The 24,701-nt window shown below is 36.3% G+C and overlaps 2 protein-coding genes across 9 annotated transcripts in view; one reads left to right on the top strand and one right to left on the bottom strand.

Annotated features, from left to right (window-relative positions):
• Nucleotides 1–1,134: 1,134 nt before the first annotated feature.
• On the bottom strand, nt 1,135–24,561 carry OCIAD1 (OCIA domain containing 1). 8 transcript variants are annotated; one of them, XM_082390768.1, is made up of 9 exons: nt 24,430–24,561; nt 22,846–22,908; nt 22,339–22,419; nt 17,870–17,923; nt 10,972–11,019; nt 9,450–9,585; nt 8,370–8,545; nt 4,143–4,295; nt 1,135–1,660 (listed from the first exon to the last, which is right to left on the bottom strand). In XM_082390768.1, the coding sequence occupies exons 2-9, from the start codon at nt 22,901–22,903 to the stop codon at nt 1,623–1,625; spliced, it is 744 nt and encodes a 247-aa protein (XP_082246894.1). In that variant the 5' UTR covers nt 22,904–22,908; nt 24,430–24,561; the 3' UTR covers nt 1,135–1,622. The 8 variants fall into 8 exon arrangements, with proteins under 8 accessions (XP_082246894.1, XP_082246888.1, XP_082246889.1 ...); XM_082390762.1 differs by having other exon boundaries at nt 24,257–24,441; XM_082390763.1 differs by lacking the exon at nt 24,430–24,561 and adding an exon at nt 24,253–24,383.
• FRYL (FRY like transcription coactivator) overlaps nt 24,115–24,701 on the top strand; it is a 293,684-nt gene continuing 293,097 nt past the window's right edge. Inside the window, exon 1 of the mRNA XM_082390370.1 lies at nt 24,115–24,204. The gene's annotated coding sequence lies outside the window, so the exon portion shown is untranslated. The remainder of the gene's footprint in view (nt 24,205–24,701) is intronic.

The following is a 24,701-nucleotide window of genomic DNA, read 5'->3' on the forward strand; positions in this document are numbered from 1 at the left end:
AATTACTGTGGTCAAATGGGGGACTGAAAAGATAGCTCAGCATCTTCCATCCCATGTGTTCTTTTAAAAATGTGGGGCTTCCCTGGTGGTGCAGTGGTTGAGAGCCTGCCTGCCAATGCAGGGGACACGGATTCGAGCCCTGGTCTGGGAAGATCCCTCATGCCGCGGAGCAACTGGGCCCGTGAACCACAATTACTGAGCCTGCGCGTCTGGAGCCTGTGCTCCGCAACAAGAGAGGCCGCGATAGTGAGAGGCCCGCGCACCGCGATGAAGAGTGGCCCCCGCTTGCCACAACTAGAGAAAGTCCTCGCACAGAAACGAAGCCCCAACACAGCCAAAAGTAAAAATAATTAATTAATTAAAAACAAACAAACAAACAAACAAAAAATGTGACTAGGTGGGGAGTCCATGCTCCCACCCTCTGGCAGGCTTATGAAAAAAGGATAAAAATGATACTACGTGACTTCTGAGGGAAGGTCATAAATAACAGGCAACAGCTTTTGACATGCTTGCTGGACTCACACTAGAGCCCTAAGTGGTCATGTGAACAGTCTAATGGCCCTGAGCACGGAGCCCACACTCACCCAAGGAGAGACACAACGAGGTCCTGAAACTAAAAGCCCTGGCCAGCCCCAGGCTAGCTCCCTGCTGTTTCCACTCCATCCAGCATCTGACTGCAAACCTGAGACCCAGCACGAAATCACTCAGCTGAATCCTTCCTTAATTCCTGATGCATAGAAAAGCTGAGACAATAAATGATTGTTGTTTTAGGCCACAAAGTTTGGGGATGATTTGCAGCAGTAACTAACTGAAACACTATGTTTCTGGTAGAAATGTAATACGAGTAAGTATAATTTAGATGAAACCACAATTTCATTTTCCATTCACCTGAACCAGAAATATTAGGTTAATAATGAAGAAAGTATACCAAATTTTTATTCCCCTGGAATTTGCAAATTTTTCAAACATTGCTTTTTTAAGGCATTGAGCTATTCACTGTATGCTGCTTTATTTACCTGAGTCACATTCATCATATCATTAAATATTCAGATGACTATTTTCTATCCCTACAAAACACCACTTACTTATAATCGTACTTAAATAAGACTGCAAACAATAAAACCATAAAATCAATGAAGATGCATATTCCTTTATACTTTATTTACCATAAAGAGACTACAGCAAACACTGGAATAAGGCTTTTTAATAATTTCTGATGTAAAGTTTAACACTTAAAATTATGTTTGCTCCCCCCCGCCCCCCCAATTCAACATGCAGATTTCATTTATTTCCAGATACAGTGATTCTAGAGCATTACACTCTCTGGATAGTTTTATAACAGAGCATCCTTGCCCTGTTAATACAATTTCACAAACTGTGTACAATCATGGTATACTACCATCATTCAAAGAGTTCCCCCAAATGCATATTCACACAATATGAACATTAAAATGTAAGTTTTTAAAGACATCATCTTCATAAGCCAAACCACAAAAACCCAGGTTCTAGTTTTAAATGTGTTTATGAAGACTGCTGCTGAGCTCAAAGCATGCAGATGTTCATGACCACCTAGATGAAGCTGTATATTGAAACTCCTTCAGTAGGTCCAAAGATGCAATTTTTCACTCATCCCAAGTATCTCCATATTTGTTTACTTTGACTAGGAAAAAAGCACAAATAATTGATGATTCCAAATAGTAATAAGTAAAAGGCACTATTTTATGTTTGCTATTATTATGATTTAGTTATGTTTCTCTCTGATTTGAATAAATGCACATGAGAGTCAAATTGTAATTATAAAAAGGGGCTGGCTAGACTTCTGTGAACTGGAGGTTAGACAAATTCTAATGCACTGTATCAAGACCTTTACATACATATTAGATCTGCATAACAACCTTATAAAGAAAACACAATCCCCATTCTAAGGAAAACAGATTAGTAACTTGCCCAAGGTACAAGCTTAATCAAACAAGGTAGAACCGAAATTTGGACACAGTTATGTTTAGGTCCAAAGCCTGGGTGCCTTTACAACTTTACCGCCTAAGTGAGTGTGGTATATATTATAGCACATACAAAAAAGTTACCAGCAAATGAAAAATAACAACAATGATAAACATTTGAATGTTGTTTTTCACAAAAATATAGTAACAGAAATGGTCAGATTTGATTAATTTAATCTCTCCCAGGAGCTGTAATACCAGTACAAGAAGGAAATGCTCTCCAATATTCTTGCATTTTATATGAAATTATATTTTGAAACATGTTTTTCTGTCTTTTCTACTCTTTTACTTTTAGCCTCTCTTCTACATAGCCTTCAACTGTGAATTATAACTCTTCAGAAGTATTCATAACAATGTAAAGAAGCAGTTATCAAAATATAACTAGGGACCCCTTCCCCAAGACTCTTTCAGTATAAGTCTATGAAGTCAAAACTATTTCATTATTGTACCAAGACGTTATATAAACTTTCCCCTCATATTTTGCCTTTTCCCCTTGCTTTCCTTCCCTCATGTGTATAAGGCAGAGCATCTGGCAGAATTCTCATGAAGCTACATAATGTGTGGTGACATCACTGCTCTGACAGCTAACTGAAAATGTGCTGAGGTATTTAAAATTTCTGCCATAATTTCTAATTAGGTAAATACCAATAAATATAATCCACATAAACTGAAGCTGAAAACTTTTAAGTGACACTTTCTGACCTAGTGAGTCTACATTGTACTGTCAAATTTCTGTCTAGATTCTAAAACAGAACATCCTAGAAAATCAAAGTGTTTCAAAACTGTTTTTTCTTTAAATTATATAAAGTGCCAAAAAAAAAAAATCAACTTTCTTTTTACAAAGAAAAAAATTTTTTCACTTTACTGTGTCACATAACAGAACTTTAAGACTGTTCACAGCCAAAACCACAAATGTCCAAATTCAACGAATGCCACACATCTACCATATTCCCTTTTCTTAGCCTTGACATACAATAGAAATGGTTATAAAAATGAGAAAACTACTAACTGCCTGCCCTCATGGAGCTTACAGTCTAAATCCTCAAATTAATTAGCAGAACAGAGTACTGGTAAGTCTTTACATATTACAGAGTAATGACCACTGAATGCAAAAGGTTTACATTAAATTTTTTATGACAAACATTAACAAGTATTATTGATTACAAATCTATTTTAAAGGTGTAAAAAACATCAATAACATGACAGAGGTGGATCATTGTTATAAAACAGAATTCTAAATGAAACAACTACTAACAATTAGAAATAAAACTGGCTCTAAAGGAACGATCATAATAAAAAATACTAAGGATTTTTATGTATTTTTGCATTCTCTGTGGCATACTGACTCTCAAGAAGGTACCTATTCCCTCCCTCGATTTTTAAAGTAGTAAATAGAAAACCTTGAAACAATGATACATCCTCTAAAATTCCTCAAGAAAGACGTCATAAAATTCTATATTGAAACAGCTTCAAACCCCTATTCAAAATGACCTCTTCTGTTACTGGTAAATTTTTGGTATCAGAAAATTTACTTTCGGTAATGCACAGCTGTTCCAAAAGGACTTAAAAGAAACTGTCATTTAAAAAATCTGTATATATTAATTAATTATAGGGTAAAAGTACTGTTAAAAAAAGTCAAACTCATTTTTTGGAAATGCCCTAAAAGCTGGTTTGTAAGGCATATAACTCTATCTTGACTTCATAGATATTATATAAGAAAATCATTTTATTACTCAATCAGGACTCTGTGGTTCTGCCACAAGTGGCATCACAACCACTAGGTCACCAGGTCTAGTTTTATGCAGTAGATGCATCATTTGAAAAATGGTATCAGTTCCCAAGGTGGCCTCTTATAAGGGAAAATAGTCAAATGTCTGTATAATTTCTACACTGTATTACAAAACTAGTCTTACCGTCTTAAGTTATACTACTATTTGGACTTCATTATTTTCTAACACAAAATGGCCTTTGGAATACTTGAAAAAAGGAAGACCTAATAACTGTTAAGTAGCTATTCTCTAAAAAAAATGTTATTTTGGTTAATTGCTTGAGGCATTAAATCACACGTTAGTATAAAGTTTTTAACTAATGCTGCAGTTTCCAATCCTAAAGCGTAAAGTGATTCAGACTAGACTATCATACCTTCTTTTTTTGGCATTCTTTCCTGCATAGGCCTGACTGAGGGGTCAGTCTTATGTGTTAAAGTAACTTCATATGACTCTCTGTTCTTATTCCTTAATTCCTCATATGTTATATTTTTTCTTTTAGGACTTTCTTCAATGTTGGGATCAGGTCCTAAAACAACAAACAGTTAATAAATGGCGATAAAAGGATGTGAATAAATCCAAAAGCAGCTAAATTTTACAAATGCTCCTTACCTACAAAAAAAATAAAGTAAAACAAAGGATCAAATTATTACCAGCATTCCAAAGGTACTGTATTTTCCCCAAGGTAATTATAAAACTAAAATCTACTTCCTCTTATACTTTCAAGCTGTTATTTCTAAAATTTAAAATACAAAAAAAATTTAAAACTAACCATGGCCAGAAGAAGAATGGATATAATATAAACCAGAACAATTCACTCATTAAAATGCCAGTGTTCTAAACTGGGAAGTTATTCATACAGCTTATATAAGTAAAGAGAAATACATTCTACTAGTGACAATTGAACAAAACTTGACATAGTATAGATTTTGTTTAGTAATATTTTCATAGTTAAATGTTCCTGTATCCAGAGTCCATATATGCAAACAACTCCAGTTATTAAAAAGATATTTATCTTACCCTCTTTATATTTAAATAAAAACACTTGAAAATAGCTATTGAAAAGTATTACATAGCCTCTCACCAGAGTATGCATCATTTTCATATTCAGGTCTAATGGATGCAATACTGAGGCAGAAAAAAGTGGCAACTTTTACCTGGAGAACCAGCATTTATTCTTTATCTCTCCCAAAGAAAATCAAAGTATGATTATGTATTATCAAGAGTCAAACACTGATATAAAAGTAAAGAAATGGTTATTCTTAATACTGGTTGACAGGACCAAATATTGAACATAGTTTATAAAATAGACAGTCAGCAAGGAAGGCCATATAAACATTTTTAAAGAAATTAACTAATGCTAACATAACATTCAGTGAACTACTTAACTTACAAAATCTAACAGACCACTCTAAAAGTAATATTTTCCAGAGGTTTTTAATGAGACAGAAATTGTACCTATCATTTTAAAAATATAACCATATAAATTAAAATAATTTTTTAAAAAACAGTTTTTGTAAGTGGTACTATTGTGCAACTCAGTGGTAAGGTCCCAGTGAATAATCACAATTTTCGAAGCAACATAACTATACACTGAATGCATTCATCTACAATCTTTTATTTTACTACAAAATATACTGGCACTGATACAAAGCACAGAGGATTTAAATTTCTAATTAGTTCTAATATTATAAAGCATGGTTGAAAACCATATTTTTCTTGCTAAAAAAGAAAAGTATTAAAACTGTATACCGGGTTTAAAAGCACTTTGCATTTCATTAGTAATAAGTAATTATTTAAGTCATTTCCCTTCACCATAAATGATATTTTTTAAATTCTGAAGGGAACAGTATATACTAGATTAGTAGTGAGGAATTCTAGGTTCTCATTCCCACTCTGCCGACATTTAATGAATGTCCTTGGGCAAATCACTAAGCTTCTTTGAGTCTTGGTTTTCTCAATTGTGAAATATGGAAGTTTGAACTAGATGATCTATCACTAAAGTTCCTTCCAGGTCTAATACTTTTTCTTACCAAAAAGAAAAGTATTTCATTGTTCTGAAATTCTGTGACAAATAATGAAAACATAAATTAGAAGATTAGGGAGATTTTTTTCCACTTATAAAAGCCAAATGAAAATATCTTGCATTGTGTAGGGAGCATGATTTACTATAAAGAGCTGGAAGGAACAGGAAAATGTAAAAAAGTGTTGATTTAAATCTACCTGTAACACACTACCTATAGTAAGTCTCATAGCAACTATGAAAGAATGCCTTATGCTTTGAAAGATTAATAACTCTTTCAATTCCTGGTAAGAGAAAGCAGAGGATAAATAGGGCTTAAACAAAAAGCGAGGATGTCCTGGTTAATTTAAGGGAGGACTGCAGTTGGGGCAAAGCAAAGGAGGCCACTGTGGGCCCATGTGGGGAACTAAGAGTGGCAATCTTGAGTTAAAAAGGGGGGTCAGAGTAGCAGAGCATGGACGGATGGATGGCTGCAGTGGAGGACTTAAAATATATTAAAATTTGGGCCTTGCTGTAGTCTGTGGGCAGATACCAAAGGCCTTTTTGTCTGTTTTCATTTGGCAAAGAAATTATGTAGTGTGGAATGAAATTTTCTAATGCAAATGCAAGGAAGGATGCAAGACATAGCAAGGAAAGAGTTGGTGCATGGCTAGAACAGAAGTAGAATGGATTTGAACTTGGGAGACCGGGGAAATGGGAGATGCAGTGAGGGACAAGGACAGCTGACTCTGGAGATAAAATAATGTCTTTAACCATTCTTCCTAAGCTGCCTACCTCCTTCCCTTTCTGACTAATCAGATGTCTTTGTTTCCAACCATTCAGGAAAAAAAAAAAAAGTTAGTTGAGGATTAAGAGACTATCAACAACTTTCATCCACTTAAGAATCTCTTTAATTATCTTAACTTCCATTCTGTCCTTTCCCTTCAGTTAATACCCCCCTCACCAACCTGGACTCTTGCTCTAAAAGCAGCACTGTCCAATACAGTTTTCTATAATGATGAGAATATTCTATATATCTGTGCAGTCCAACACAGTAGCCATTAGCACATACGGCTACTGAGCAATTGAAATGCTACCAAAGCAACTGAGGAACTGATGAATTTTCAATTTGATTTGATTTTAATTAATTTAAACAGCCTCTTATAGCTAATGGCTACTTTATACCCTGACCTACCTAGACCCCTTTCCACATCATTCAGAACCTTACTTGACCTATAACCAATGCCTCTCTTTCCACTATATCCCCTCCCTCCTTTTAACCTACATATAGAATCAAATCTCTCCTGTCTTAAACAAAAGAAACGAAGACCCAAATGTTCCTTTAACCTTGTTTATTCCCCATAGTTACTGGCTGATTGTACTTATTTCAAAGTACACGTTTTCAAATACTCTATGAGGTCCACAATCCCTTCTCCAAACCCTCAGAGTCAGAAATGCTTCAAAATTCAGAGTTTCTCAGATTTTAGAAAAACATTACCATATATATCCCTTATTACTTAATGTCCACTGAAGTAGCAATGAACAAGCAAACACAGTATTTCTACAACAAAATCTAGAAAAAAATCGTATTAAGATAAATAAACATTATCAATAGAGTTATATCAGTTTAGGTCAGGGCTTAAAATGAGTTCAGGTCAGATTTTTATCACTAATTTAATTATTTTAAAACCTGTTTTTTTAAAAAGCATTTTGGATTTTAGGATTTTAGGTAAGGAACTGTAAACTTGCACTTTCTGTTTTTAATTCATCTTTCACTGCAAATTAGACTGAAGAAAGCAAGCAAGGAAGGAAGCAAGAAAGCAAGCAAGCTAGCAAACATTTGTTGAGAGCCTATTACTTTCCAGGCATTACTTCTGATTTCTGTATTTCATCTCATTCCCAAAGTTCTTTAAGAAGGGTATTATCATCTCCATTCAAGAGATCAGGAAACTGCAGGGATCACAAATTACAAGTTACTTGCCTAAAGTTACAATAGCTAGCAAATGTCAGTAATTCATATCCAGGCCTTAATCCAAAGGTGATGTTGTTTCACTTAACATTATGTGATCTTCAAAACTAGTATACACAAACTTCACAAAGCACTTTCACATGGATTTTCTCACTTGACAACAGTTCTGTTAGGCAGGTAATTATTATTATTCTCATATTACAAAGAAGCTAAGGTGGCCTTTAAGACCACACTACCAAGTGTAACATTTTTAAAGCCTCTCTGTGGCACAGTTTATCATTTCTTCTTTGCTATTTCACTAAACACGGTTAGTATTTTCAATTAATGGAACATATTAATAATTTATCCTTACATTTCTATATCTTCCAGCAGACAGAGTTTCTCAGGGCCAAGAACTAGGTCTTATTCATCTTTATTTCCATACCTAGCAGAGTGCCTGATACCTATTTGGCCTCAAAAAATGTTGAATGAAGGAAGAATGAATTCAAATGAACAAAAGAGCAAACAAACATGCTGAGTTTAGGCTGATGGTGGAACATATAGGTGATATCCAGCAGAAAAGGTCATCAAATAAAGTTTATACATACGTTGGACCATAAAATGCTGAAATTCATTTCAAGAGAAGTTTCTACCTTGGGCAATATGATCAGTAATACCAGTGGGAGTAGATTCATTCATAGAAGCACTGAATGGAATTGGCTCATAACGAGGAAGCGTCTCTTTTTCTATGTTGTCTGCTTCTGGGGATGTCACAAAAGATGAATGAGCACTCACATTCGAGTCATATTTTGACTTCTGAGAATAGTGCCTGTAAAAGAAAATCATACTGTATAAAAAACATGGGTTATTGTCTATACCTTATTTAAAGAAGTGTGTTAAGGTATGAAAACTAGTCATTTTCTAAAGGAATCATATAATTTTAACACAGTTATTTAAAACAGTAAAATAAAGTCTGTTTCTGCCACAAGAACATTAAAAATATCTTCTGATCCACTTATACAACTTAAAAATTGTCAATCTTACTATAGAGAAGAGAAAATATATGTCCAATTTTCTAACTATTAGGCTTTAGACATCATTTTAGTGTGTTTAAAGTTCTTGGAAAGAAAAAGTACTTCAGATCAGAAAATATGTCCATTTCCCACATTAATTGGGAAGTTACTTCCACAGGTAGCAGTCCATATAAACACTATTTTGCTAAAGTAGATGTAAGTAATACTAGCTTTCATGGGATTTATGCTGCTTGCCATTTATGATAGGACAATCTACCAAATCTACTTAACTACCTTATTATTTATTTACCTACCTATCAAGACAGACAGATTCATTTATCTATACTTACACAATTTCCCTACAATTTTAAACAACAGAAGGATTACAAAGCTGAAATCTGTTAAGAGATGGGATTGATAATATTTGGGAATTCAAAAAAAAAAAAAAAAGTCAAAGTATAGTAACCAAACGTGTTTGACAAATTAAAATCTCTCATTCTGGGACATGAACTCCCAGTAGGATGCAACTCTGTATTTAAAACAAAAGTAAACAAATCTTGTTCTACTTTTGAAAACAAAATTAGCTTTAGCTTGCAGCAAAATGGCAAGTTTCAAATGTTCCTTCAGTTAGGCCATGTTTCATGCCCTCAATTACGGCAACATCTAGTTAGAATTTTTTACCTAAAATGAAAAACCTTTAATAAGATCTGAATGGCCTACCCAGTTGGTGAAGATCGTCGTGTCTGTCCTGATCGTAAAGCTTCTCCAAGAGGGGAATTCTCAAGATTCTTGAACTTCTCTTGGCAAGTTTTCACGTAGGAAAGCTTTCCAGCAAAGTATCCCATGATGCAAGCAACTTTTAGTAAAAATAAACAAAAAGTGTTACTCAATACGCCTCTTTAGACAAAAACCTATTCTAAAAGAACATTTTAAAAAATGTGGTTCTTGGGCTTCCCTGGTGGTGCAGTGGTTGAGAATCTGCCTGCCAATGCAGGGGACACGGGTTCGAGCCCTGGTCTGGGAAGATCCCACAAGCCGCAGAGCAACTAGGCCCGTGAGCCACAATTACTGAGCCTGCGCATCTGGAGCCTGTGCTCCGCAACAAGAGAGGCCGCGATAATGAGAGGCCCGCGCACCGCGATGAAGAGTGGCCCCCGCTTGCCGCAACTAGAGAAAGCCCTCGCACAGAAACGAAGACCAAACACAGCCATAAATAAATAAATAAATAAATAAATAAAAATTTTAAAAAAAGACAAAAATGTGGTTCTAAATATGTCTTTGGTGTGGAAAAACTGGGATTTCCTGAAATAATGGTAAAAGTACCATATTAAATCACATTCAGAGTTCACAGAAAGATTCGGTAGATATAATTCACTTTCACAAAATAAGTTAAAATAAAGCTGCTATAAGATAAATTCTACTTTACTAATTACTTTATTAATACAGATAGGAAAAATGTGGTAACAGTATAATGGAATGAGGAATCAAAACAACACAGTTCTAGCCTGGTCACAGGGATTTAGGCCATTTCATTCCTTATAAAATGGGAATAACACCATTTGCCCAGCTAATTTCATAAGATTATTTTTTAAATCAGGTGCAACAAATGCCTTAAAATAATATATTATGAAGTGTACCTAAATATGGCTATTGTTGCATCTTTATTCAATAGAGACTACCCTGGAAAGATTCATAGAAAGCCTCAGGTACTCTTTTTCAGGGCAATTTAGTATCTTTTCTATCAACCATATTATAAAATGTAAAGAAGCGATGCTTATAAATGTAAGTTATGTTTATTTACTGATTGTAAATTAAAGAGGTTTTAAAAAATTATGCTTAATTTTAAAATACACTTTATTTTGATTAATCAGAATAGCTGGACAACTTTCTTTCCTCACAGACCAAGAGAACTTACTTTCAAATATTATATCTTCAATTATATAATTTAAATTATTATATCTTTAACATAATTTAAATAATATAATTATTTAACAAAATAATTTAAAATTAATAGTTCCATTGCATTATAAAAAGAGATAAAAAAAGCTTCTTTCAAGTAGCTCATGATTTTTAATGCTAACAATAAAATGCCCAAGTAGTCCATTTGATGAAAAGCTTAAACAAAATGATTTGTCAAAACAAATAACCAAATAACTGTTATTAGTAACACAAAACATTTGATAAAAGCTAGTTATTTTACTTAGGTAGAAAAGTTAAGAGAACTAGTATTGTTCATACTTACATATAAGTTTAGGGATGGAACCATATTTGGGATGACTTGAAAGGATTCCTAAAGATAAAACAGTAAATATTTCTGAGTAACACTGTTCCATTTACATAATTAAGATGTTTTATCTTTTATTGAGGTAAAAGAAAAGCTTTATGCCAAGTTTATGCTAAGAGTATAAAAGAGAATGGCACAGAAATTATGGTAAAAAATACAAAGAAACTACTTCTGCTAGTCATTATCTGGTCTTTCATAATGTGAGACAAAAGTAGCAATAAGTTTAGCAGTGCAGTATAAAGTAAGATGTATCTATTTCTCAGCAGCTTTGAGCAACCCACAAAGATACAAGGAAAGATCAGTACAGATGATCTTTAAACATCTGATAACATTAGCTCTTTCCATAACACCAAAGAAGTCTGAAGCTATTTAAAAGAGAATTCAACATCAAGAGAAATATGAAGAAATCAAAAGACTCTATTAGAATAGGTGAATTTAGCAAGATCACTTGATACAAGGTCAATATACAAAATAAAATAAAAACAAAAATGAAAAAACCCACTATATACCGGGAACAAACAAAACCCCCAATATTTTAAAAAACAATTTATTATAGCACCAAAAAACCTCAAAGCCCCAGGAACAAATCTAATGAAAAACATGAAAGATCTTGAAAACTACAAAATTTACTCAGAGAAATGAAAGCTAAGTAAATGGAGAAACACACCATGTTCATGAACTGAAAGATTAAATATTGTAAAGATGGTAATTCTCCACAAACTCACCTATAAATTCAATGCAATCCCAATTAAAATCAAAGAAAGTTTTTCCCCAAATTGAAAAGCTTATTCTAAAATTCATGTGGAAACACAAAGGGTCAAGAAAAACCAAGACAATGTTGAAGAACATAACGGAGAACTGACTACCACCAGATATCAATATCTATGACAAAGCTATAGTAATTAAGACAGTGTGTTATAAGTGTAAGAACAGATAAACTAATCAAAATCAGAAGAGTCTAGAAACAGATCCACACACACAGTCACTTGATTTATGACAGAGGTAACACTGCACTGCAGTGAACAAAAATTAGTCTTCAAAATATAGTGCTGGGTCAACCACATATCTGTACGAGGGAAACATGTATCAAAACTAGAAACTACACTATCATCAATATACAAAAGGATGGATAAACTACTATGACATATTCACATAGCAGAAAACTATATGCAATGAGAATATATAATTTACAACTACATGCAACAATGTGAATGAATCCAGTGATGTGCTGGTAAACCAGCTCTCCAAATAAAAGGCCCTAATTTGTAATGTTAGTCGATTTCTGTGATGTAAATACTTGCTCCATGACCAATTTCAAGCTACCAATGGTTTAAAAATTGGCTTGCCAAGTTCCTGAAATTTTAATAATCAGCTCTCCAGAGCTGGTACAAGCCAGTTTTAGCATACTACTGGATGAATCTCACCATGTTGAAAGAAGATACACAAAAGACTGTCAACATGTATATATAATTTTATGATTTCATTTTATATAAAAAACAGACAACAGATTTATGCTGTTAGCCTCAGTTCCTTCATTGTATAAATGAACGGAGATGATGAGAAGAAAAGGGGGGATGGTAACAATATCTACATTTATACAAAAAAGTCGTTCTTTTATTCTGTCACCAAATAGCTACAGACCACTTACAACACACAAGCACTACACCCTAGGAAGTAGGAATATAACAGTAAACAAGACACTCTCTTTACACTCACAGAGTTTACAGTCTAGAGAGCGAATGAAGACAGAAAGAATACGGTGTGATGGGGCTTCCCTGGTGGCGCAGTGGTTGAGAATCTGCCTGCCAATGCAGGGGACACGGGTTCGAGCCCTGGTCTGGGAAGATCCCACATGCCACAGAGCAACTGGGCCCGTGAGCCATAATTACTGAGCCTGCGCGTCTGGAGCCTGTGCTCCGCAACAAGAGAGGCCGCGATAGTGAGAGGCCCGTGCACCGCGATGAAGAGTGGTCCCCACTTGCCGCAACTAGAGAAAGCCCTCGCACAGAAACGAAGACTCAACACAGTCATAAATAAATAAATAAAAGAACGTGAATTTCTTTAAAAAAAAAAAAGAATACGGTGTGATGGTTGCTATTCATCCACTCAAATACAGGCATAAGTTGAAGATATTGCAGGTTGAGTTCCAGACCACTGCAATAAAGCAAATACTGCAATACAGCAAATCACATAAATTTCTAGGTTTCCCAGCACATATAAAATTTATGTTTACACTATACTATTAAATGTGCAACAGTATTGTCTATAAAACAATGTACATACCTTAATTAAAAAATACTTTGTGTTTATAAACGCTAACCATCATCTAAGCCTTCAACAAGCTGTAATCTTTTTGCAATAGTAACATCAAAGGTCACTGGTACAGATCACCATGACAAATATAATGAAAAAGTTTGAAATGTTGCAAGAATTACCAAAATGTGACACAGAGACACAGAAGTGAACAGATGCTGTTGGAAAAATGGTGTCGATAAGACTTGCTCAGTGATGATTGTCACAAACCTTCAATTTGTAAAAAACACAGTATCTGTGAAGCTCAATAAAATGAGGTATTTCTGTATTTGAGTGTCTACTACGTGCACTATGCCCTCTGTCAGGTGCCAGAGACAGCCCATATTCTAAAGGGAAGTAGCAAGAATGGAGGCAAATACATTTATTGAAGCTAATGTAATACTCTTGGCAACAAATGGTTGCATTAACTACAACGGGAGTGCAGATGGAGACAGTTTACAGAAATATTTAAGAGCTGTACTAGAGAATGGACATTTGTTGGACACAGCAGGTAAAGGATAGAAGTGAAAAATAATGTCTCAGTTTCCTGGATGGAGAGTGATGCCATTCAGACAGGGAAAATGGAGGAATTAATTTATGGAGAAGTGAATTCAGTTTGGGATTGAACTTGAGTTCAATCTGAAGAGGCTGTAGGAGGGCCATCCATGTGGAGATATGCAGAATATGATTCTGGAGCAGATTATCTAGGTTAGAGATAATGATGGGGATTTAGAACAATAAATGGTCACCAAAGCCCGTATTACTGCTGGATACTGTATAGACTAAAAACTCAAAGGCAAAGTACAACTCTGAAGAACAACACAAGTGAAGGAAGAAAACCCAGACTACAATGTAAGTACCAAGAGATCGTGGGTTTTTGTCTTTTAGTGCTATATACCAAAAACAGTGTATAGTGCTTATCAGACACTCAAAAAACATATGAAAAAAATGGAGAAGTTGCCTGAGACAGGAGAAAAACCAGAAGAATGTGCTGTAATGGAAGCCAAGGGAAGAGAACATTTTAAGGATTGGTTAAAGTTGTATAACGGTCAAGAACAAAAACTGTCCATTGAATTTAAGCAACGAAGAGGTTGTACTGGTAAGAGTTTTAGTACATGTCAGACTATATGCAAAATCTATGACACAGACTGCAGTGGGTTTAAAGAAATAAAAAGTGAAGTGCTCGGGACTTCCCTGGTGGCGCAGTGGTTAAGAATCTGCCTGCCAATGCAGGGGACATGGGTTCAGTCCCTAGTCCGGGAAGATCCCACATGCCTCGGAGCAACTAAGGCCATGTGCCACACTGAGCCTGCGCTCTAGAGCCCGCGTGCCCTAGAGCCCGCGCTCCGCAACAAGAGAAGCCACTGCAATGAGAAGCCCGCGCACCGCAACGAAGAGTAGCCCCCACTCGCTGCAACTAGAGAAAGCCCGCATGCAGCAACGAAGACCCAACGCAGCCAAAAATAAATAAATAAAATAAATAAATTAAAAAAAAAAAAGTGAAGTGCTCATTCATGAAGTCTGGCTTCAAATGCAAGACATCTAGGAGCAACTGTAAAGGGATATAAAAGAAAACTTTTCTTTTTTATGTTGTCAAGTTAGAAATGACCTGAGCATGTTTAAGTGTTTTGACAGAAAAGGAATGAGTAGAGTGGGAATAGCTAAGACTATGTAGAGTATGACCCTGTGGATAAAATCATACACAAAATGTTAGGCGTTTTGATTAAATGCAAATTGTTTTGGTGGATTCTGAACTCCTTTTCTAAAGTCTCTCTCAATTTTTTTTTTTTTTTGAGATTGACTTCTTAATTAAAACACCTCACCCCCCAGAAAACAAGAACCCAGTACAGTTTCAATACTGAAAGCCCTTAATTCTGGGAGATAGTTACATGAGTGACATATTACTCAATATTCTTTTCTGTGTTTTTTACTCAAAGTATCAACACCCCAACAACAAAACAACCCTGAAAAAAATATAAAGGTAACATGTGACACGCTGAATAGAAAATGTTATTCCACAAATCAGGTTAAGTCATTTTCAACAACTTATCCTTTCCAAAAAATGGATTATAAATTCCACTGAAAGGCTCCAGGCTCAGTCACTATGAACAATTACAGAGAAAGATGTTGGTCACTGTTGTTGCTCATGGCGTGACTTTTGCAAATGAAATCAGAGGCATAGATCACCATTGATGTCAAGTCAAATAATCACCAGATGTTGACTAGGAGTCCAAGAGGATTTTGGCTCTTGACAGAATAATCTGTCACCTCAGTACTAGGTCCTGATATTTTCAGTAGGATTCATGTGAAGCAGTTATACTCCAATAAAGATATACTTAAAGAAAAAAAAAAAAAAAAAAGATGTGTGTGTAACTAGAAAAAGGGAATTTCTCTGGATTGGTTATGTGTATAACTAGCTACATGTAGGAGCAAGGCATTCCCAAGCCAGGGAAAAAACCCAGCAATGGTATGATTTTATTGTTGAAGATATAAGGTCTAAGTGAGTAGGTACAATCTGACCCTTCCAATTTTTACTGCTTCTGCCTTACCTTCAAGCTGTCCAAAGTCTCCTACTCTACGTAAGCCCCAAAGTTCCAAAATTTTCTCTTCTTTGTAACCTTTTCAAAATTACCATTTCTCCTGGTTCTACCTTAGCTATACGTTTTCATTCCTCCCTGCGTGACTCTGACACTCTAGCCATGTCAGTCTCCTGACTGTCCACCCAAATAGTCATGCTTATTATTCTGATAACCAGGTCCCTCCTTCCTGAGATATTCTTCCATCTCTTTTAATCTAAATCCTGCCCATCTTCAAAACCCACTTCTTTCAAGAAATTTTCCTTCATTACAGCACCTCTGCAGAGATCTTCTTTGAAAACCTACAGCTCTTGGAGTCTCTACCACAAAACTTAGAAGCTTATTAAATATTTAAGTTACATTCTCCATTTGCTTCAACATTGTATTCACATTGTTTCCTCACATGAACCACTAGCAGCTCTTAATTTCTTTTGTATAATCCACCCCCGCCCCCAGGTCTAGCTCCAATCATTAATGACTGACAAGACTAAGATAAATAAAATGGGCAGTACAATAACAGACACTATAATTTCTCCAGTCCTAAGTTTTTCCTTAAAAGTAATGTGACTAGGGACTCCCCTGGTGGCACAGTGGTTAAGAATCCGCCTGCCAATGCAGGGGACACAGGTTCGAGCCCTGGTCCGGGAAGATCCCACATGCTGTGGAGCAACTGAGCCCGTGCACCACAACTACTGAGCCCGTGCGCCACAACCACTAAGCCTGCGCTCTAGAGCCCGCGAGCCACAACTACTGAACCCCGGGTGCCACAACTACTGAGCCTGCGCGCCTAGAGCCCGTGTTCTGCAACAAAAGAAGTCCCAGCAATGAGAAGCCCGTGCACCACAACGAAGAGTAGCCCCCGCTCGCCGCAGCTAGAGAAAGCCGCGTGTAGCAACGAAGACCCGACGCAGCCAAAAAAAAAAAAAAAAAGTAATCTGAATAAAATGTCTGCTTCACACTATAGAAACAATTCTAGTCTATAAAACAAGTTAGTCCTAAAAGACAAATAAGAGTATATATACAAATAAGAGTATATATCTTGATTTGTTTGCCTTTTAAAAATTCCTGTCACGGTAGCACATTGTAATGAGGTTCTTTGGGAATTCTCCAAACAAAAACAAAATTTTACCTCAAAAAATCCTCCCATTTCCCTCCAAAACTACTTTTTCTCAACTAGTTGTGTCAATACTACTGTCTAAGTACTTCATACTGCTAATATGAAAAGGCGAAAACTTCCTATCTTAGTAACATTTTAGGAGGAACTAGTTAATTTAAAGAACAGTTTTCTAGGATATATAAAGGCCATCCTAAGGTAACCATCCTTTTCTGAAATACCTTCTAATTCCCATAAATTTGTAACTTATTTATTACAAAATAAATGTAATGAATATTTCTACCGCTTACACTACTAAATTTAAAGATGTAGAGACTGATACATTTAATACCTAATCTAAACTCAACTTCACTATTTAAACCAACAGAATTTTGGACAAGGAAGGACCCTCACTCCCCCCATTATTATAAGACAAAGCTGGTTGAGGAAGCTAGGGAACTCCGAGTCTTTAAACTGGTACACAAGAATCAGCTGGAGCTCTAACTCAAAGACTCTGATTCAACAGGTCAGAGATGGGGCCCATGAATCTGCATTTCTTATAAGCTCCTAGGTGATAAGTTGTATGGATGGTCTACCTAGACCAGGTTTGTCTCTCTGCCTTCCTGTAAACTACCACTGGCTTTCAGTTACTTTCTTGCTCTTATAGTGTTAATGCTGCTACACTGCTACAGTTAATGGACATCAAATTCTCAAATTTGATATGTGAGTCTGGGTTCATGGAGACATAACTCTTCTGATGTTGTAGTAATTTTTTAGTGATAATTTTTAATATGATACATTACCATATGTCCTTTATCTAAAGATCAGGAAAAGAACACATAAAAACACAATGGTATCCAAAGTGCTAAACAAATTCAAAGTTTAAAATATTTACCTTTACTAATCAATCCTTGAGTAATCAACATACTTGTTGCAGCCAAAGGTACAGCTATAAGGGAAAAAAAAATTTGTCAACACCAACAAAAGGAAAAGATTTTGTCTGAGTTCATTAGGATAGATAAATGTATAACAGTAAAACCAGCTATGAAGTTATGTTGCAAAATTAAGATCTTTAAAAGAGATTTCTCCACTTTTCAAAGCTGTACTGTATATACTCAGGGAAATATAAAACGTATTTTAAATTTAAGAAAATATCACAAATTATTAAACAGTATAATTTAAGAGCCACCCAGATTTAGGATCTAAAAAAGCCATTCACTAATACCATCAATTAAAACAACACAGAAATAGTGACCAAAAGTTACTTCCGGAGTTAAAGGGGGAAAGAATTAATGATGAGGGAAGCAAGAAGCATATTACAAACTGCTAAATTCCATGTACCATGCTAAGTGCTTTCAGTACATTATCATTAATTTTTACCACATCTCTATAAAATAGGTATTATTATTATTATTACTATTTACTATTATTACAGATAAGGAAACAGAAGCTTAGAGATGTTAAGTAATTTGCTCAAGGCCACACAGCCACTTCAATGACAGATTCCAGATTCCAAAGAATTATGTCTGATGCTAGATCTCAAGTTTTATTACACTGAGTGAACCGATACACAAGACATATTATTTGCCCAAAATCATATGGTGATTGGGACAAGAATTAGAAAGCATATATTTTAAATACTAATGCTCTTTCTCTTAAACCAGTGAATTCTGTGAAACTAAATGAAAATATGACATACATATGCATATTAACCCAGAGTGAAAAATCCAAAGCTCTCATCATAACCTCAAAGAGGCTCATAATTTAAGAAATCAGTCTTCTACACCCACAGTGCCCAACAGAATTTTCTTTGATGATGAGAGCAGTCTATATCTGTGTTTTTCAGGTAGTGTGCAGGAAAGATTTAACATAACAGCTCTAAAACTGCTTTCCTTACTAAGGCCTGCTTTCAAGGTTGGTCCTTAGCTTATATTTGGGAGCTTGACTGGTAAACTGATATAAATCTTTACCTGAACGATAAGTGGCTCACTCTGCCCAAACTGCTTGTACAAATACAGTTCATACTGAACACTTCCTTTCCTTCTGGGAGTCTGGAATTTTGTTACCTGCTAGGCCGAGGGTGCCCATGTGGCGAGACCCCGATAAAAACCGTGGGTGCCGAGTCTCTAATGAGAATCCTTGGTAGATAACACTTCACATGTGTTACTACAACATGCAACTGGAGAAATGTAGCACGTTCTTTCTGTGTGACACCACTGGGAGAGGACTCTTAGAAGCTTGTGCCTGGTCTCCTCTGGATTTCACCCACACTCCTTTCCCTTTGCTGATTTTCCTTTGTATCCTTTCTGTTGTAAATTAATTTTAAACTGAAACAGCTACATGTGGCTGCCACATTGGAGAGTGCAGTTTCAGACTAGGGGTTGGGAAGTGCTCTGTAAAGAGCCACGTGGTAAATATTTTAGGTTTTGTCGGCCACACAGTCTTTGTCCCAACTACTCATTTTAAAGCAAAAGCACTGAGACAATCCATAAACAAATGAACACAGCTGTGTTCCAATAAAACTTTATTTATGGATGCAAAAATAGGAATTTCACATGTAATGAAATCTTCTTTTGATTTTTTCAATATTTAAAAATGTAAAAACCATTCTTAGCTCATAGCCATACAAAAACAGATTTGGCCCTTGGGCCGTAGTTTGCGCATCCCTGGTCTAGACTGTACATGGGCAATTTAAGAACCAAAATCATTAAGCATTTGAATCATTAATATTCATGATTAAAATCCGTTAACTCGGCAATAGGGCATTAGCTTTGCCATCAGACACAATTTGCAGAAACCCTAAGGTTTAAATCCTTGCTCTATTACATACTAACAGATTTTACCTTTGCTGGAAGAACGATCTAACATTAGTTAGTTGGTTAAAATGCCTTCATATACTATTATTTAAGGTTTTTCAAAGGATAATCTTTTAAAATTATAGCATCAGTACAATTTGCAATCATTCTTCTCCTTCAGCTTGGTTCAAGGACTGCAACATGAAGAACTGATGAATCATATAAAGGTAAAAGGCAATGAGTTAGTTGGCCATCTCTACAATGGACAATATTTTCCCCATTTCGCTTCTTAGGTCAAGACGGCACAATGCAAAGAGTAATAGTCTGGTTAAGGAGATTCAAGTACTAGTTCTGCCATTCACCACTATGTCGTTGCATAAATCTCTTAACTTCATGTTATAAAGGGTAATGGATTAGAACTAAGGTCTCTTTCAAATTCATATATTCTGTCACAGAAAAAGAGAATGGTAAAATTCAAAGAGACTTCAGAGATTATCTAGTCTTCATCCTAATCAGAGTAAACTGATATCCAGAAAGAACAAGTCATTTGCTCAAAGCAACACAGATGGTTAGTTTGTGGTAGAGCTTAGATCAAAATCCAAGTCTTCTAACTCCCAAGTCAGTGGCCTTTTCCACTGTACAATGACTCCCACTCCAGTCTATTAAATAATGTTTCTTTAGGCAAATCAGTAACACTGCTGACCAAATGCTACTTTATGTTATGACCATGGTCCCACTCACATCCAACACAAGGACCCCTAAAATTCCTTTAACTCTTCTCTTACACTAGCAAAATGCTTCTCTAAACTCATAATTGTTTTCAATTGAAACTTTTATTTCATTAATCACAATAGCACTAACAGCCATTTAATAGCTTAACACTTATAATAAGTTAAATTGAATTAATTAATCCCGTGAGATAGGTTAATATTATCCCCATTTAACAGATAAGGAACCTGAGGCATACAGACATCAAGAACTTCTCCAAAATCTCACAGCTAATATGTGATGGAGCTGTAATTTGAATCCAGAGAGTCAGGCCTCAGAGTCTATGCCCTTAAGTAAGTCACTACACAGTAAGTCACTACACTGTCTCATTCGGAAACCAGTAGTACACATGTATGAAATATTCACAAAATAAAAGATACATGAAACAAATATGAATTCATACACCTTCTCAGCAATTCCAGAGGTAGAGAACTACTGTAACATACAATACACATTAAACTAAGCCTTTTATGTAGATTCTTTCATTATCTGTATGTTTGGGCAGATACAACTAGTTGTACTCCTTTTCATCCTTCTAACCCATTCTGCACACTGCTAACTAATGTTCCTTTAAAAAATTTACATATCATCCTTTTGGCCCAAGAACCTACCATATATAATGAATCAAACTTTTAACTCCTTGCTATTATGTTTATTTTCTACCCCCAACAAAAGACCTCTGCTCCAATCCATTCAGCCTCAAGGCTCTAGTAGAGATCAAGTTATTGGAGACTCTGCCTTTGCTCACTATCCCTTTCATCTAAATGCTCCTCCACCATTCTTCATTTGCCTGAAGTCCTATTAGTTGTTAAGTCTCATTTGTTTAATAAAGCCTGTTTTTTAGCTAAATCAATTCCAATTAATTTATCTCTTTTTAAAATTCCTATTGATGTTATGCACTTAATCTTTCTCAGTGTTTCATGAGTTAGCTTTGTCTCAGCTACATCATAAAACTACTTTAGGACAAAGACTTCCAAGCACAGTACCTTACACACTGTATGCATAAATACCAGGTGACTGATCCTTCTCACCCCCTCCATCCTGCTTTTTTGTTAGAATTACCTTCTTACCTGAAAGGACTGCAGTGACCTCATGAAGCAACAACAGGGTTCTATTCAAAAGGAAAATTATGTTTTGTGTTGCTTTCAACATTCTCTGTATTTAAAAAATAAAATCCTCATGTATATGGTCTCTAGTTAGAAATCAAGAGCTGGTAGTGTAATAGCATTTCACAACGATAAAACAGAAACTAACCAGTTTTTATCATATAATGGTTAAAAGTTTAAGAGTTAAAATCATAAGCTTATTTCAGACAGACCTGGCTTCAAGTCTGGACACCATGCTTACCAGCTGTGGAACACTAGGTAACTCCTTTAACATCTCTAAACCTCAATTTCTTCATCTGTAAAGTGAGGGTAATAATAATCAACCTTATTGGGTTATTTTTATATAACCCATGTGCACTCAGTAAATACTATTACTATTACCAACAAAAATACTTCAGGGTCTTGGAAACAGTTCTAGAAATTATTACTTTAAGATGCACACAATTCTGATCATTTCATGATATATGCAAATGTCAAACCACTACATGTACACTTGAAACATATTATCATACATCAACTACAATTCAATTTAAAAATTTTAAACAGAGAAATAAAACGTGTTCAACTCTATTTCCTTAATCAACCTCTTTTACCAATAACCACACTAATGCCAAAAGTCTGCCCATTTTTTCTATGTGAAATCATAATTTCAGGTACTAAGGGTCAAATTTTGTTGATTAGAAAATTTAACTTACATCTGAACCAGAAGCTTTCATCGCTGCATTCTGCAAAGACTCTTCTTTCTTCCTCTGTTGGAATGTAATCAGCCCCTATGTCTTTTCACCAAGGAAAATTGGCAAACATTAAAACACCCATGGAAAAACTAAGTCTAAAAATACCTTAGTCTAAACATTAACAAAGTATACCATTTTTTTTTTTTTTAATGAAGTAATGGAATACATGGCTTGTGAACTTTTAACAAATTTTGACTTCAAACATAAAATTAGTGCTACTGTTCTACTGGCTATGTAGTCAGGACTGCCTACAAAATGGGCTGGGTCCAGTGCAAAATTAAAATTTGGGACCCTCTGTTCAAATTATTAGGAATTTAAAGATGCCACAGTAGATCATTAATGGGTCCCTGTATAACTGCACAGGTCACACACCCTTGAAGCCAGCCCCGTGGCTACTGTTATTCAAGGCAGTGAAAATTTCTCTACATAAAAAGTGCTTCTAATTATAAATACTTAATTGATAGTTACGGGGAATTGGTCTTGTAACTTCTGCATTCGGCTCTCCAAAATCAGCCCTTCCATTCATCTTTCCTGCATCAAAAACATTTCTGTTAAGTATTAGAAACGACTGAGATTGGCCAAAGTAAATCAAGATATAGCATCGTAAAATTACTAGTCTACATGGCAACCAATCAACAAATATTTACTAAGCACTACTACATCTGAAGTACTTAAAAAGCTACCTAAATAAAAAAGTCACAGACCTATTAACTATTTTAGAACTAGTCACTAGGTCCTGTAATTGAAAAAGAAAAGATGCCTTATAAGTATTTATCAACTGATTATATCAAGTTAAGATAACAAAAGGTTACCAATTTTTAAAAAAGACATATTTTTCCTCCGGAGGCTGGTTTATTTCACATTATCCTATGGTTGGATTCTCTCAGAAATATACGCCCAATGATTAGGATAATTCTCCAAATAGAGGAAGAAAAATCCCAAGTCTTTTCTGGGCTTCCATTTTAAAAAATGAAATAATCATCAGGAAACCCCTTCTACAAAGCAGTACTACAAAAAAATGAAATAACAAAGACGTCATATCATTCTCCCTGTGGTGGGAAGCTAACAGCACATTCTGTAGCCTCTGAACTTTCCTCCCTCCCCAAACAGACACCTAGAAAAACATACAAGATACAAAAAACGCATAGCATTTCAAGAACATACACTTTATCATTATTTCTAACCCATGCGACCGAACTTAAGAGACCAATAGATTAGACAGCTACGCATTTTACAGAATGTTCACACAGGATCGTGTTTACTCCCATCTTAAAAACAATGTAAATGAAAACAGGAAACGTCATACGCGATGAGAACAGCAACTGCGGCCCTTCCACAATTCACTTATTCAATAACTCATCACTGAGGGCCTACTACATGCCAGTCCCTTCGCTAAGAAACATGATCTGAAAGGGTAAATGAATTCATGGATGGATGGAGACTACTTAATAAACTACTTATACCCTAAACCAAACGTAAAAGAAAACAATGGAAACCTCTTACTTCTCCCAACAGAGAGACTGCCAGGGTTGACAAGACCCCCTTCACACAACATCATTTTAATCTCTTAATCCCCCCAAAAAAAACCCGCATTAAGAGACCGTCGATTCCTGCACCCCATCCCCCGCCCACCGCGTCTCCCACCTGCAACACCTACGCACATCCGTCACCATGAATTTCTCCCATCCACACCCACCAGACACGCTCCCTCACCAACCCTGGTCACAGGCACCCAGGAGCCCGAGACCCAGAGGATCGCGATCTGCCCACCCTAGCAGGCGGGAAAATGGCGGAAGGTGCAGGGGAGCGGCTGCCCGCGCAGAGGTGGTGAGTGGGTAGGTGGGGGGCGGAACGGGGCTTTCTGCGTCACCTCACCCACCTCCCGACGACAGCGGCGGGCCACAGCGCGGCGAGCTTCGACCAGGGGCCGAAGGCCCAGAAGGGACCCGAGAGGGGTCGGGGGTGGGGAGGGAAGGGGGAGCAGGAAACGCGCAGGACCGTAGCGGAGTTGGGGGTGGGGAGCGGTCAACGACGCGACCGCCTAGAACTCACCCAGATACGGGCTCAAAATGACCGCGACCCGGAAGCACTGGCTACCTACGGAAGGAAATGACGTCAAGACCTCCTTGCGGAGTCTAAAGGCGAACAGCTTCGGAATACACGCGTAGGCCTCTGTTAATCTTCGCCGTCCTCCTCGGTTCGTTCCTCCAACCTCCCCCCCTCCCGGCGGCGCTCACGAGCTGCACTGCGGCTGCGCGTTCGCCCACTGCGGACCCGAGCCTCACCCCCCCATACCCTTCCTGCACCGCGCGGGAGGCTTGGCT

Source organism: Balaenoptera borealis, assembly GCF_965194805.1.
Source record: "Balaenoptera borealis genome assembly, chromosome: 4".
Lineage (NCBI taxonomy): Eukaryota > Metazoa > Chordata > Mammalia > Artiodactyla > Balaenopteridae > Balaenoptera > Balaenoptera borealis.

Excerpts from the sequence above, each read along its gene's own strand:
- OCIAD1 (XM_082390768.1), bottom strand. The coding sequence starts at position 22,903 with ATGAATGGAAGGGCTGATTTTGGAGAGCCGAATGCAGAAGTTACAAGA. Across the intron at positions 22,420-22,845 it reads AGTTACAAGACCAATTCCCC|ACATAGGGGCTGATTACATT; the intron begins GTAACTATCAAT and ends CTTGGTGAAAAG. Across the intron at positions 8,546-9,449 it reads CGACGATCTTCACCAACTGG|GCACTATTCTCAGAAGTCAA; the intron begins GTAGGCCATTCA and ends TTTCTTTTACAG.